Genomic DNA, 14,452 nt, shown 5'->3' on the forward strand with positions numbered 1-14,452 from the left:
CCGTCTTTCCCCTTGGATCATATGCTAATCAAAATGTGAAGTATTAAAGAAGACACTAACGGGCGTGATAAGCAGCTAATGAAAGAGGGGAGGCAAGTGGGACAGTAATAGACATACTCCCGCTAATAAGTTCCTGTTCATTAGAGCGTGCACACTGTACCCTCCTCCTGTCTTGTCTGTTTCCTCTGACTGACAGCTTTGACAGCCTTTCCTGTCAAAGGGGAAGTTTTGACTGCATCCTCAAATAAAGCATTTATATTTCACAGTGCCACTAAGCAAGTTATAAGACTCGTTATAAATGGATCAGTAGTGTGCGATTATTGGCGGGTGACATAAGCCTCTACTTGACTCTCTGTTTAAAAATAGATGACACTGTCTATAAAGCCAACATTTTGATGACAATTTCTTGTGTCTGGGAGGATGTCTTAACTGGCTCTCACGATGTTGGTAGGCTGACTCACACAGTTGATATGACAGACTTTGATCTCTCCCACTCTCTTTCTCCCTTCTGCTATTCCCCCAGTGGACCTTTGCATATGTCGACCCCTATCCACCCTGAAAAAGCAGAACGTAGATCCATGAAATGAGATGCCAAATACTAGGCTCTGCTTGTGACATGGCACAAAAAAAAGTGTGATAGAGAAAGAACAAAAAAAAGGAGAAGTTGAGAAGCAGGCCAAACCAATGCTATAATGAGAAATGTGTGACTTCAGTTCACTGCTGATGGGCTTATTAATCTTACTGCAATGAAATCTGGTCAGGCATTCACAGTGGGAAGGCACCAAGCTCGGCTTAGGTCTCAAATTACACCCTGGAGGCGATTTACCCTTTAAAAAGAAGATGGGGAAACAGCTGCAAAAAAATCCAGAAAATAGTACCTGTGTTACAAATAGGCAGCAGATGGGCTGCGGGGGGGGGGGGGGGGGGGGGGGCTTGAGGCAACTTATCCGTAACCGGTGCAGTTAGGACGGTGTCATAGAGTCGCAGGGAGATCAGGAGTGGTAGGGTTTGGGGGGGGGGGGGGATGAGGGGAACTCTCGGAGCTAATCATGCTAACACTGAATTCCCTCATTACCTCTGAGGCTGAGCTGTGGGCATGAGTCCAAGTCACACACACAGAGAGAGAGAGTGAGAGCCTCCAAAGTGAGCTCAGTGTGAACTGTAGAGAGCACAGAATTAAGCCAGAATGTTGATTGCAGGGATCTTTGGCCAGCTGTGGCTCAGTGGATAGAGCGGCGTCCTTAAACACCAAGGCTTGCTGTTCGATTCCTCTCCAACGCCTGTGTGTCAGTGTCCTTTAGCGAGACTCTGACACCCACGATGCTCCCTGTGTGCTTCTCGGCTGCTCGCTGCTCACTGCTCCTAAATACTTAGAATGGGTTCAATTTCATGTATGTACTGTATATGCCGATGCGGTTTTTCTATGAAATGAGGAAAGGCCAACAATGTCCGCCTCAAGAGGTGATTCAATATTAGAACTTGGAAGTGATTTTATATTATTACTCTCGATGGAGCCATATTATATAAGAGCAAATTCAGTGAGTTTATTTGTTGAGCGTCACCTCTTGTTTCCCTCCACATGCAACTCCAGCTCTGAGAGAAACCTGACATACTTTCTCACAGTCGTCTCTCCGCTTCAGCCTGTTATGCAGTTCAACCCTGCTCAAAGTCACTTCAATTATCAACATGATACTGCTCGTGCCTCTGGTCCCAAGAGGTATTGTAGTGGTACAAGGTTACAGATCAGATTTAGATCTAAGATCAAAGATGTTACAATTTCCCCAAACTCTAATTGGCGTCAAGCAAAAATAGAATGTTTGAACTGTCTCTGATCATTGTCAGCGTAGGGCAACAGCAACCATGAAGGGTGACAAAGCTTTTTTTTGACACATTTACTGCTGCGTGGATCCTGTTTATTTAATCAACTCGGTTTTGATTTGAAAGACGTGCTCTGCATTTGACTGGTGCAAACTGGTAAAAAAACAAACAGGATAAACATGTTTTGAGGAATTTGAAGGCAAAAAGAGATAATCACCTTCACATTCACACTCTCTTTGTTTGTTGTTACAGCCGTGCAGTGTGCAACGGCTGATTTGAATAGGAACACGATCTTATCTTTTGGACAGTTGAACAGTATTGGCATTGACTTAGCTCTATATAACATTCCCTTTACAGTGCTATATGTCATGTCCTCTTTAAAGACAGCACATCATGTGAATGTCACAAGGGAAATGCACAAAACCTGACAGGACATGTAATAGCTTGTATGAACACTGGCAAAGAATGTGTCACTTTTGATTCTCCACTTCTTTCATTGTTGTGGTATGCTCACTGGGATTTGTGGTACGCACACCAAAGGTAATTTTCATCTATCATTCTCCACTGAGACACCTGTGGATCACGGCATGTTTGTGTAAGCTATTTTAAGAGTTAATCAAAGGCTGGGTGATTGTGATGAGGTGAGGTCATCCATACCTCTAAGTGAAACTAAAATAACCTTGTCCCAAATAGTGAGCACTCCTCAAAAAGACGCAAAGTGTGACGTTAATAATCAAGCTCACTTACTAACTGATAACTGAAAGAGGCCACTGTGGTAGAAAACTAATTCAAGACATTTGTAAATGTGTAACCCTGACGAAGGCTTTTATCCACTGCAGTCTTGTCAAGCACACACACACACTAATATTTTTCCAACATGCAGTTGCAGCGACTTTCAAAAAGGAAAAGAAAAAGATTCTCTCAGGGCCTCGTACCTAAATTGGCAGCACCTCGTTCATCATGATGAAATAAATAAAACAAATGTTGTGCAACATACCAACACAGGGGGAATTGTCTCTAAAGGTTAAACACTATTTTAAGTAACTACTGTACATAACCAATGACTTTAAGGAATCAAACATTCCCTCTATGGGCGAGTGAGTGTCTGGATCCATGCCTGTGTAGGTGTATCCTCACGAGCGTGTGCTTTTCTGCTTGAGTGAGCGTGTGTTTGTGAGTTTGCGAGAGCAAGTGAGAGCGAACAGCGCCAGTAGGAAATATAAAAGTTATATGAGGTGTGTGTGCGTGTGCGTGTGGGTGTGTAATATGCAAATGCATGCCTGGTATGACTCTGGACAGGCAGCCAATTGGTGCGGGATAAGGAAGTTAGGAGGATAAAAAAAAACATTGTGGGGCAGCACCTAGTATGTCTGCATGCTTTCATCTGTTTATTCAAAGATTTGGGAAGCAAAAGGACTCACCTTGTCTCACTGTAATCACTAGTCCTCTAGATAATTGGAACCTCCAGAAATAAGTATTGATCTCAATTCAGCCGTATTGAGAGTGGATCTACGTCAGGCCTGATCCGACCACATTCTATTTCTCTGGTAAGTTGCTATACTGGCACTGGGCAACCAGCAGTGCTTTTTATAATGACTGAACACAGTATATCAAATTGAGTGTATTTTAATGGCATTTAATTGTTTCAACATGCTTTTATTTAACCTATTCTATTCAACAGTGTTGGTGCGGGTGTGAAAATGCATTTTTATGGAACAAAATAGTTTTCTCAATTGCTCAAATATTATCCCAGTGGGTTCAAAAGCTCCTATCTCACATTTATCTTGTGTTGTTGCAATATGATAACAGTTTGATTATCTCTAAAATTATAAGGTAAATAATGGCACATTTTTGAAAATGGAACCATAAATAGTACAAACAAACCATTTACCCTTATTTGAATATTTGTTTAGCGAATAACAATGACTGAAACAAGTGTGGTGTAAATGCCATGCAAAATAATGCATTAACTTCAATATATTCTCCTGTACATAATATTGCATATGTAATGCAATGGCATCAACCTTAATATTAATTTAAGGTGACTTTCAAAAGGCACATTTACAGTTGATAGGTAAAATAAAAATAAAGCATAGAAAGGAGAGAACGTAAACTAGAAATGGACTTATCGATTTATGTCCACTGCTATGGGAAGGCAACAACCACTGAAATGAAACCAACAGGCTGACATGGTGATAAGCATTGCTTATCTCCTCATGTCAACCCCATGGCACATGCAGTGGAGTGATTTTTTACCATGGCTCAGCTAATGGGATATTGATCCATAACTGTGTCTATGTCTTTGCCTCTTTTCTATAGCGCTGCTTCATTACATACTTGCTGTCTGGTTCATAAGATACCTGTTTGGCAGTGTAGACAGGGTTAACACACAGCATTAGGTGTTTGAGCAGACTTGGCAGCTTGTCAACTGAGGAGCTGATCTACCTTTGCATGTTTGCACGTGTCACCTACCTCCTGGGGAAATCTTTTTCAGGGTTCTTAACATTACATTGTTATAAAAATAATTGCCAGATCTCTAAGTAGCTTGTCTGTATGTCACAATTCTGTTTGGCTGGCAGCACAGTATCTCGTGTTAAAATGTGTGACAGGGCTTGGTGTAATTCTGTTTATCACATGCTATAAATAGGTGACAAACATCTTCCAGAGAAAAGGTGTGGGCCACTGTGTAAAGAAGTTGTTCCGTTGTGTAGCTATCTGAAACGGGCGTTGACCTTTGACAGCTCGATGACGATATATATGTAGCTCGATAACATTTACACCAAAACAATCTTAGACAGACAGTTCACATCCAGTAAAACACATAAAGTTGACTTATCAAAGCCATAAAGCTTTGTTCAGATGTTGACAAATGTTACCACCTGGCAGCAGCAGTATTGAACGCTAAGCTAATAAGTAACAGTCTTGAATTTCTTATTAAAGTGTCACTCATGACTCAGCTATTGTGCATGTGCAACACTTCTCTTCCTCCCGCTGTTCAAAACAGTGGAGTTTAATTTTGGGATGGAAATATTGTGGTTAAGACTGAAACATGCCTTTTCTAATGAATACAGCATTAACTGAAAATGTGACGAGTGAAAGGGAGTAAAGCCCATACTAAACACGAAACCAACTGACAATGAAATAAGCAGCTGTAATATGTAAACTCAAATGATATTCAAGTTAAGGGTGACTTCAGGACATGAACAGCGGTCTCCTGGGTGAAAGTCCTCATTTGTTTGACCCATTCATCAACCCCATTATCCTCCATGGACTTTTTTATATTACGTTACTTGACCTCCTCCTTTGATCCCATCATAATTACTACAGCCACTAGAAGTCACCGCCTAACAATAAATGTAAATATGAGTTTTAAATATGAGTATTTTTTATGAGCAGCTTACTCAACCCATACGCTGTGCTGACATATATAATTCCTTTGTGCGTTTTTAGTTCCATGAATATTATATTAAGCATGGTGAGATAAATACATTAAATACGTTTGTTGTAGTCCTTAAGAATACAAAATGATTCTGTTTGCATTAGCAGAAACATAATGCAACTCTGATACAGCGGGTAGAGTAAAAAATGAGGAAGATATCAATGCGATATGCTTGACTGATAGGACTGGAGTACACATGCATGCTTCGTTTGCTGTGAAGTCTTCCTGTTTACGTAGGGAATCTAAATCCAGCGTGGGAATGTCGAACTCCGCCACTTGGTTTCATGAAAATCTTAAGGATTATGACTTTAATGTAGTCATATTCAGTTAAATTAAACAACTGTGCAGAATATTTTGTTAAATTTTTAATTAAATCAAAATGTGACCATTAAAATATTTAAAGCATGTTATTTTTGGTCTCGTTGGACGCCAGAAAGCAGTAAGTTCATTGTTTCATTTTCGATTGATCCACAGAGTAAATTACTCCTCTGCGGCCTCAGCCTCTGGGCCATGATACTTCAGAGTGTATCAGCTATGAGCGTAACTCCATCCACCACCCTGGACAGCCAGCTGACTGCTACCTGGAGCCCTATGAACTCCTACTCTGATGGTGAGGCTTGTGACCGCCACTAACACACTCGTCATGAAGCCTACTCTATGCCTTAACGGCATAATGTATGCACTCCTCACTGACGTAAATCAGTTTGTTAAATTGTCTCAGTAAATTCCTAAAACGCCTCAAGAAAATATGCTTATTTGTTCTGCTGAAGGATTCTGATTGCTCTCTGTTCAACAATCCAGTTCTCTCACTGGTTATGAAACTGATATACAAAATTAAAAATGATTCAACAATTAACAACTGATGTATTGCTCACCTGGTGAGCCCAGAGCTCTGAAGCACAAGGGGTGATTTAGAGATTCCAGACAGAGAAGTAGCTCAAAAAGCTCTTTCAGTAAACTGCTCTGCAGATTAATTATTGACAAATACCACCAGTAGAGGAATTCATGTTCCCCTCATCAGATGCATATTTACATTAAAGCAAAGTTAATTCACTGATGTAGACAAATGCTTTTCATGCATAACCGTTGATGTCTGTTTCCAGTTCCGATGGTGACGTCTGGTTACACAAATCGCCTGTGGCCTCGTGACTCCCAGCCTCAGTTCTGGAGTAAGTTCCAGGTGTGGGAGTGGCTGCAGCAGGTCATGGACATGCACCAGATCGATGCCTCCAGCGTTCCCTTTCAAAACTTTGATATGGACGGCCATCAGCTCTGCAGCCTGAACTACCAGGACTTCGTCCATGCTGCCGGCAGCGTGGGACCCACCCTCTTCCACAGCATCACAGAGCTAAAGTGGAGTGGTACGTCTGAGAGTCTGATAGGGGGGACTTAGGGGAGGGGGAAAGAAGATGATTAGTCGCAAAATAAAGAGAAAGCGGGTGATTCGAGTTGAGTCTTGATGAGGAGGGATCACAGATCCAGTCAGGGTCACACTGCGTGGTGCTGTAGAGGGGGCGAAACACTGATTAAAGCGAGGGAGATGATGGATTTGTTGTTTGCGCTTGCTTGAGTAGGTCTCCTAACAAAGCACAGAGGGGGTGTGAAGCAGAGACACAAGCTGGCTCATCCACTGTTTAATGTTTTTAATTAGAGTTTGAGGCATATTGTAAATTAACTGGAGTTCATAAGCCTGAGGCTTGCTCTAACTATCTGTTAACTATTATGTGTGAAATGAAGCTAAAAGGAAATTGAAGCAGTACAATTATTCAAGTGTAATAGTATGTGGGAAGTGACATCATAGTTACCTAATGTCTTGAGTCAATGGCATTTCAAAACAATCGTGGCAGAAGACCAGGCACAACAGGTTTAACCTCCAGTTTACTGAGGCATTTAAGGTGAAACAAGCTAGAGCACAATGCTGCTATTGTTGCTGCAATCTGAGAGAAACCGGCTCAGTTTCTTGGGAAAAGGTGCTTTAATTGTATGCATCAAATATCATTTTGAAACGAATGAATATTAAGATTTGATGTATCTTCTTGTTGAAACACGTTGCTCTCTCACCTGTTTTTATTCTGAAGAACAGGTCATTTTTTTGAACCAATCATTTGCTTGTTTTACTGTCTGCTATGGAGAAAGCGACACATGTTTTGGCCCTGTTTGCTGTGAAAATACAGAACCATACTGTTTTGGGCTCTAAAAGTGAAAGTATCTGCATTTAACTCACTTCAGCTCACTATGAATGTAGAGTTAAATAATCAATCTTCACATAATTACACAACACTGGCAAATTGAATTCCCTGATTTGTGCTGATAATTCTCTTCCTTATTCCTTCCCATCCCTGCAGGGCAGTACCATGTGGAATTAGGGCAACTGGAAATCAAACCAGAATGTAAGAGTCGCTCAAACAACCTGTTAGTCCAGAAGACAAAAACAAAAATGTCAACACAGATTTATGTTTATTTAAATCAAATCTAATCTAATCAGTATGGCCTTCTTATCATCTCTTCCCCTTTACAGTAGACTTCTCCTGTTCCTTTTCAGACGTCAGCTATCCACCTGGAGGTACTGTAAATATATCAGTCAGCTGCCTTATTTCATCTCATGCTTCATTTGGAATGGATCATGAAACAGAATAATTCGAATCTATTTTTCTCTGTTAACTTAGATATCTACGATACTGTGATTCCCCACGTCGCCCCTGTTGCATCCCCGACCCCGTCCAGCCCCAGTGAGGAATCTACTGAATGTACAACGCAACATGGTTTGTAATGGAACCACAAAATAAGTTTTACAAATGAATAAAAAAATAGAGAAAAGGATTTTACAACATTTGTATTCATTTTTCTCAGATATCAAAAGGTCTTTCAGTCGTCAGGTCAAAAAACACAGTAAGTCATATCAACAGTTCTTTACCTTTTATCTTTTTGATATGCTATGATTTTTTATTTTTTACAATTCAACCTGCTTGCTTTCCCCACAGACCCAAGGGGGACCCACTTGTGGGAGTTCATCAGGGACATTCTGCTGAACCCGGAGCGAAACCCAGGGCTGATCAAGTGGGAGGATCGGACGGAGGGGCTTTTCCGCTTTCTTAAGTCAAATGCAGTGGCAGAGTTATGGGGCAAGAAGAAGAATAACAGCAGCATGACCTACGAGAAACTAAGCCGGGCAATGAGGTACACCTGCAGCTATTACACGTGTAATAAATACAAAACCAGACGGTAAATTATCAATTGTTGAAGGAACCAATGCTGCAGAAACTGATTTTAAATCTCCACTTTTCACTCTGAGGGAGTGAAACTTGTCTGCAGAAATAAAGTCCAGACACTTTCAATACAATCAACATCCTACATGCACAGAGGGGGTTTCTTTATACCGATAGCTTGAGAAATCTGTGATGAGGAAGAAATGTCACACTGCTGTTCCTAATCCAATTTACTTAAGCAGTTTATAATGCACTCGCTAATTAAACAGTTATAACTAAGACATTTACTTTGAAACAACTTCCGATGCTTATAGGTGACGTCATTAAGAGTTACAAATCTAAAACCAGTGAACTAAACCCTTTAAAACACATATTTCCCATTGCTGATTACCTACAGTAGAATGGACTCTTTTTTGAGCTGTCTCATGTTTTCACTTTTCTCCCAAATGAACTGTAATGAGCTTCTCCTCAGAAAATCTCACAGGCTCATGCAACAGTCACAGCTTTACATTTAAATGAGCTAATCTAATGATCTTAATTCCGTCGTAGTGCAAACCACTGGGAACTTCAAAATGTGCCCACAGGTATCGTCACTGTGACCACAAAGCTGATTTTCTATTTACCGTCGTGCAGAAGATTTTGCAACTTGATGGCATCACCAAACAGATTGGTGCTCTTTGATAACAAAAGCGAAGGAATAACAACCACGCTTCCTTTCATTTGAGTTCATGTGATTTCATTTAGAGGAAATGTGGAACATATTTTGTCAAAAAAAGATATTCTATAGACAACAGAGAAAATCTATTGACAAAATTACCTATAATCCATTTCATGACGACATTGAATGAAAAAAGAATAAGCCAGCGCTTTGTGATAGCTCTGTCTTCATGCTTTCATGACATATTTGATTGAGTAGACATAATATGGTTCAAGTAATCTGAGGAACGCAACTTTAATCCAATATGCTTGCTTTAAAAAACGTAGTAACATGAAAATAGTCAATTCATTCTGATTACTCATTTGAATGGAGGAGAAAACGAATGATGTAAGTTGTTGTTGTGGAATACATTACATTATATATGATGACAAGAGTGAAACGATAACGCTGGCAAAACTATAGTTTTGTTGTTGTCCACAAATCCCATGAAAAGAAGCAAACCAGCAACGCTTCATGTATGTGGGATCAACTCAAAATTGAGTCGTTGTTGGTTGTATTTCAGGAAAAATGTCACCCGGCACAATTGTGTGGCTCATTGACGTGTTTGTTTTTGTTTATTAAACAACAATGGAGATCTATGGCACAGGTTAATAACATCAGGCGTTTAGATGCATACAGTACTTGTTAGTAGGATCCATTCATTGGTGGTTTCAGTTTTTTTCACGAGGTTTCTTATCAATCAAAAGCTGCAGAATATCACCAGACGTATATCTTGTTGAGATACAAACACGTCTGCTCATATCACACTATGAATAGTTGTAAAAGTTCTATAAGTGAAAATAACCACAAGTTATTCAATTAATACTTAATTGCATTACGAAGTATTACACTGCATTTGTGTGTAACGGTTTCCAAACACATGTTGGACGATCTGTGATGAATTCATTTTGAATTTGTCTGACAGTGTTCGTCTGTCCTCTGTTACAGATATTACTACAAGAGAGGAATCCTAGAGCGAGTAGACGGACGCAGACTGGTTTACAAGTTTGGAAAGAATGCAAGAGGATGGAGGGAGTCAGACATGTGACAATTTCATTCATTTATGTTTCTTTGATGTTGTATGTTTTAGTGTAGTTTTCACTGAGCGTGTTTTGAGAAAAATGTATTTCAACTGTTTACACGATGTTGATAATTGTATGTTTGCCTTGACTTGTCTTTCATCCCTTTCTTGTGACACTGCACTGAGATGTTCTTTACTGTGCCTTTTTAAAATACTTATTGTATCAGCATGACAGCAGTCAAACCTCACACACGTGTGTTTACATAACATAAAACATTGAGAATCCTGTTTGTCTGATTTTCAGATACTACGAAGTTCCAAAGCGGCACGCATTCAAAACACACGTGGCAAACAGATGTTTGTTTTGACACTGATACAGTGAAGTGTCCTTTGAGAAGGAGGCTTCACTGCTGAAAAACAACAACTTAAATAATAAAAAAAAAAAACATTCCATAAGTGGAAAGAAGTACAAGAATGCATAAACAAGTGACAATGATTTACATAAACAGAACAGAATGGTTGGTCACATTTGGTTTATTTTATATTTTGCATCTATTGAGCTTCAAAGAAAGTGTGTAAATATTTGTTGATGATCGCTAAAAAATAAAGCTCCTCGTTGTTTTTATTCTATGAACGTGATTTTTCAGGATTGCATGTGTACACTTTGGGTGTCATTGTTTACGCCAAGAACAGGAAAATTCCTGTGACTTTTAATTGTTACGGGTCAAAGAAATATGATCCAAATATCAATCAGCAGTTGGAGTTCAACACACCGCCCAATTTGCAGCTGTTAGCCTTGTGACTTTGATCAACATCGTCGAGTATCCACATAGTGTGACTTGGATCCACAGCTGTTAGCCTTGTTCCCAGTGGTGTATAGTAAGTATTTGTGCAGCACTAGTATAGCTAGCCACCACACCATATGATTGGCAGGAGCCGCGAGAGCGCAGCATTAGCGTTAGCATTAGCGTTAGCATTAGGGAAATCCTTCGCAGCAGTGCGCAAGCTGTCTGTGAAGCTGAACACACCTCTACCTGCCTCAGCGGCCTGTGAAAGGCTATTTAGCATCGCAGGACTAGTCTTCAGCCCAAGAAGAGCGAGACTGAATTCTCGCAATTTTGAAAACCAACTTCTTTTGAAGATGAACAGGACATTTTTCAGTTTCAAGTAATGACTGGGTTGTTACTTTCGGTGCTGCTTTAGTATTGATCATGTTTTGATATTTGAGTCATGTTGTGGATGATCAGATGGAGTTATGATGGTAGCAGTCGCCCAATTGCAGATTCAGCTTGAGCAAAACCTTTGCCTATTGTGTTCAAATCAGGCCCACAGGAGTTTACAAGGCAGGTGTCCTTTCTCAAAACACTGACCTGATGCATCAAGTGGATATGTTTTGCTGAACATAATATTATGCATTGGTCCTCTACATCCTCTAGTCTAATGAGCATACTTATAAACGCACTGTTACAACTCCTTCATAGTGTCATATTGCTTTTCGGAGAATTATGATGATAAGTTCATCGTAGATGCAAAAGTATACTTATGTACAATATATTATGTTGAACATTGTTGCTCCTGGATGGATCACAGCCAACCCAATTATGTTCAACACAGCTCCATGTCCTTGGTCATGGTGCCACAGCACTTAAAAGAATAAACTTCATCATTCTCACAATTCTGACCCTTTTTTATTCACAGCATTTACTTGTACTTTTACTTTCAATACTTAAGTATATTTAATATCAGAAAATTACTTTTGATACTTAAGTACTTTTGTACTTAAGTACAATAAATATCAGATACTTTAAGACTTTTACTCAAGTAGTATTCTAATCGGTGACTTTTTACTTTTACTGGAGTAGTTTTCCAGTAAGGTATCTTTACTTTTACTCAAGTATTGCTTTTGAGTACTTTATACACCACTGCTTGTTCCCACTGAATCTGTTACAAGCTTGCTGTGAAAAGCCGTGCACTCGGAGACAGTGCAGGTCAGTTCTCTTTCATCGTTACAGTGTGAAATGGAACACTGTTAATTGGTGGCTAGCGCGTGCCACAGCTTCCACGCTGGTTCCTGCAGATACACAGATAAAATGACTGGACCTCGATGGCCAGCAAGATAAAAGCGGTGGCAATATAAGACTCCATTCTTTGGTCTGTGTTCACAAGCAAATTTGGTCTAATCTTCACTCTGATTTATCTGGCTTTTGAAACCGTTCTCTACATAGCGTTGCACTGATTGGTTGTTATCTTTCCTCACAGCTTCAAAGTTTGCCCACTGCACCGTCGCCGCATCCCCTTTCAGTTTTGTCGTTTCGCTCTCACACACATCGGTGTCACTAACCGACACTGTCATGATGCGATCTGGAAGAAACTCAACCACATGTCACCAAGAAGTAATCTTCTAGTGTCAGGCCTGATTCAATTTCTGAATGATTGACATTAGGAAACCAGCTCTGATTAGAGGAGTTTGGGGGTGGGGGGGGGGGGGGGATGATACAATCAGTGACTGCTCCTGATTGGATTGAGATAATGGCTATTGATTGCCATATTGTTGTAGAACTGTACATGAAGCATGCAAGCAATGCAATCCAAACTGAAGTACATATTCATTATATTCCATTGTTTAGATTCTGTGTTGTTGTATAAAATCACACTTGGTGGTTCCTCTGGAGTAGCACTTATCATGACCCATATTACACACTTTTCAATTTGAAATGCACACAAAATTCAAAGTAGCTGTGTTTCAATGATTCACTGAAATAAAAGTTATGGTTATGAGTTGCATACGTTTCGAAACCTCAAATGATGACAGGAAATAAGAGATTGACAGTGCAGCTGTTAAGCAGCCACAAATGGATGAGGTACAGCAGTACGAACAAGTATCATTTACCCATTACCTCAAATGCGTCATTGTATTTGTCTACCATACAACCAGGATTTAGTCCATTGTACATGGCACAAAGAGGTGAGCATCTAATCATCAGCGGCACAGACAGACATCTGAAAGGTTGCCTCAGTTTCACTTTTGAAGAATGTGGATTCTGTCGTGAGCTGTGATATGGAGACATGTTTGATGTGACTGGGTGAAGATAAGTCTCCAGTTAGGCAAATTGTCTGGACTGATCTCACCCCTTGCAGCCCAAAGAGACGGGAGCTTGATTTTCCTAACAGACCGCTGCCCTGTGAATGCAAACCCAGGCTTTACATACCCTCAGTGTAAAGATCCATGTTGGCCACTGACATCTGACTCAAATGACACATCAGCTTTTGTGTGTGATTCACTGAGGCCTATGACTCCACTAGTTCTTGTGAATCAACTGCACGTGGGAGGGGATAAGATCTGGGAAAGCGTCATTAAACCAGCGTAACAAGTATACAACCCTTGGTTGTTGGGCACTCGTGCCAGACACTGATAGCACTTAGGGAAACATGCCACCAAACCGGTTGTAACAGATCTGGCGAGGAACAAAAACACATGCATGCATCGTGAAGAGATATTTAATCCATGTGACTCACTTTAGAGATGACAGATTTTGTTACACATGAACTATTATGATACGAATAGTGCAGACAACTGTCTAGAAAGATGACAAAAACAATGCATGTACAGGTAAAAGTCTATTTGCCTACAGCTCTGTGTGTCACACTAGGCTGCACAGACGGAATAATGGCTGCTTTTGTTTGGCAAAAAACAATATGCGATATCAGTCCACAAGTGCCTTTATCTCGTATTGTCAGAAAATTATTTTCAGATTTGAATGAGCCACACAAGGGCTATTTCATTATTTAAATGGAGTGCATTAATTCAATCAGATAGATGCTGGAGGAAGAACAGGAAAGTGATGAAAGATAGGCTGAACATGGGCATGAAGACAGCCAGCTGGGATTTTGTGTCAGTGTCTCATGCCTCTCAGTTGGGCTATTGTGTTCTCTCAGCAGATACACAGCGCCAGCTTATCAGGCCCCCTTATCATTTTATCTTCACACTCAAATGGACCTGTGAGGCATTCAGCCCATTCTGTGAGTTGGACTGATTAGAACTGAGTCACTGATGCAGGGGGGGGGGGGGGGGGGTACTGTGTTCACCGCCCACTTAGAAATTAACAAAAGTTCAAATAAAACTACTCATTTTGCATTCATATGAAACAAATACCAGCACTGAAGTCACTGAGCTCACATAAACAATTGATAATTGTGTGAAGAAGTGTAATTTACAGTATGTTGGGATGATGTGACAGAAACATGAGGAAGTATTCATGACAATGCAAAGA

At 40.3% G+C, this 14,452-nt stretch overlaps 1 protein-coding gene across 1 annotated transcript; it reads left to right on the forward strand.

The window, feature by feature from the left end:
• The first annotated feature begins 3,226 nt into the window (after positions 1–3,226).
• Positions 3,227–10,502, forward strand: ehf (ets homologous factor). The gene is made up of 9 exons (XM_079277542.1): positions 3,227–3,365; positions 5,732–5,867; positions 6,361–6,618; positions 7,603–7,647; positions 7,776–7,820; positions 7,924–8,019; positions 8,108–8,146; positions 8,239–8,434; positions 10,109–10,502. Exons 2-9 carry the CDS (start codon positions 5,768–5,770, stop codon positions 10,206–10,208), a joined length of 879 nt encoding a protein of 292 aa, XP_079133668.1. The 5' UTR covers positions 3,227–3,365; positions 5,732–5,767; the 3' UTR covers positions 10,209–10,502.
• The last annotated feature ends 3,950 nt before the right edge of the window (positions 10,503–14,452 follow it).

Source organism: Melanostigma gelatinosum, assembly GCF_949748355.1.
Source record: "Melanostigma gelatinosum genome assembly, chromosome: 1".
NCBI lineage: Eukaryota > Metazoa > Chordata > Actinopteri > Perciformes > Zoarcidae > Melanostigma > Melanostigma gelatinosum.

Excerpts from the sequence above, each read along its gene's own strand:
- ehf (XM_079277542.1), top strand. The coding sequence starts at position 5,768 with ATGATACTTCAGAGTGTATCAGCTATGAGCGTAACTCCATCCACCACC. Across the intron at positions 6,619-7,602 it reads CACAGAGCTAAAGTGGAGTG|GGCAGTACCATGTGGAATTA; the intron begins GTACGTCTGAGA and ends CCATCCCTGCAG. Across the intron at positions 7,648-7,775 it reads ACTGGAAATCAAACCAGAAT|TAGACTTCTCCTGTTCCTTT; the intron begins GTAAGAGTCGCT and ends TCCCCTTTACAG.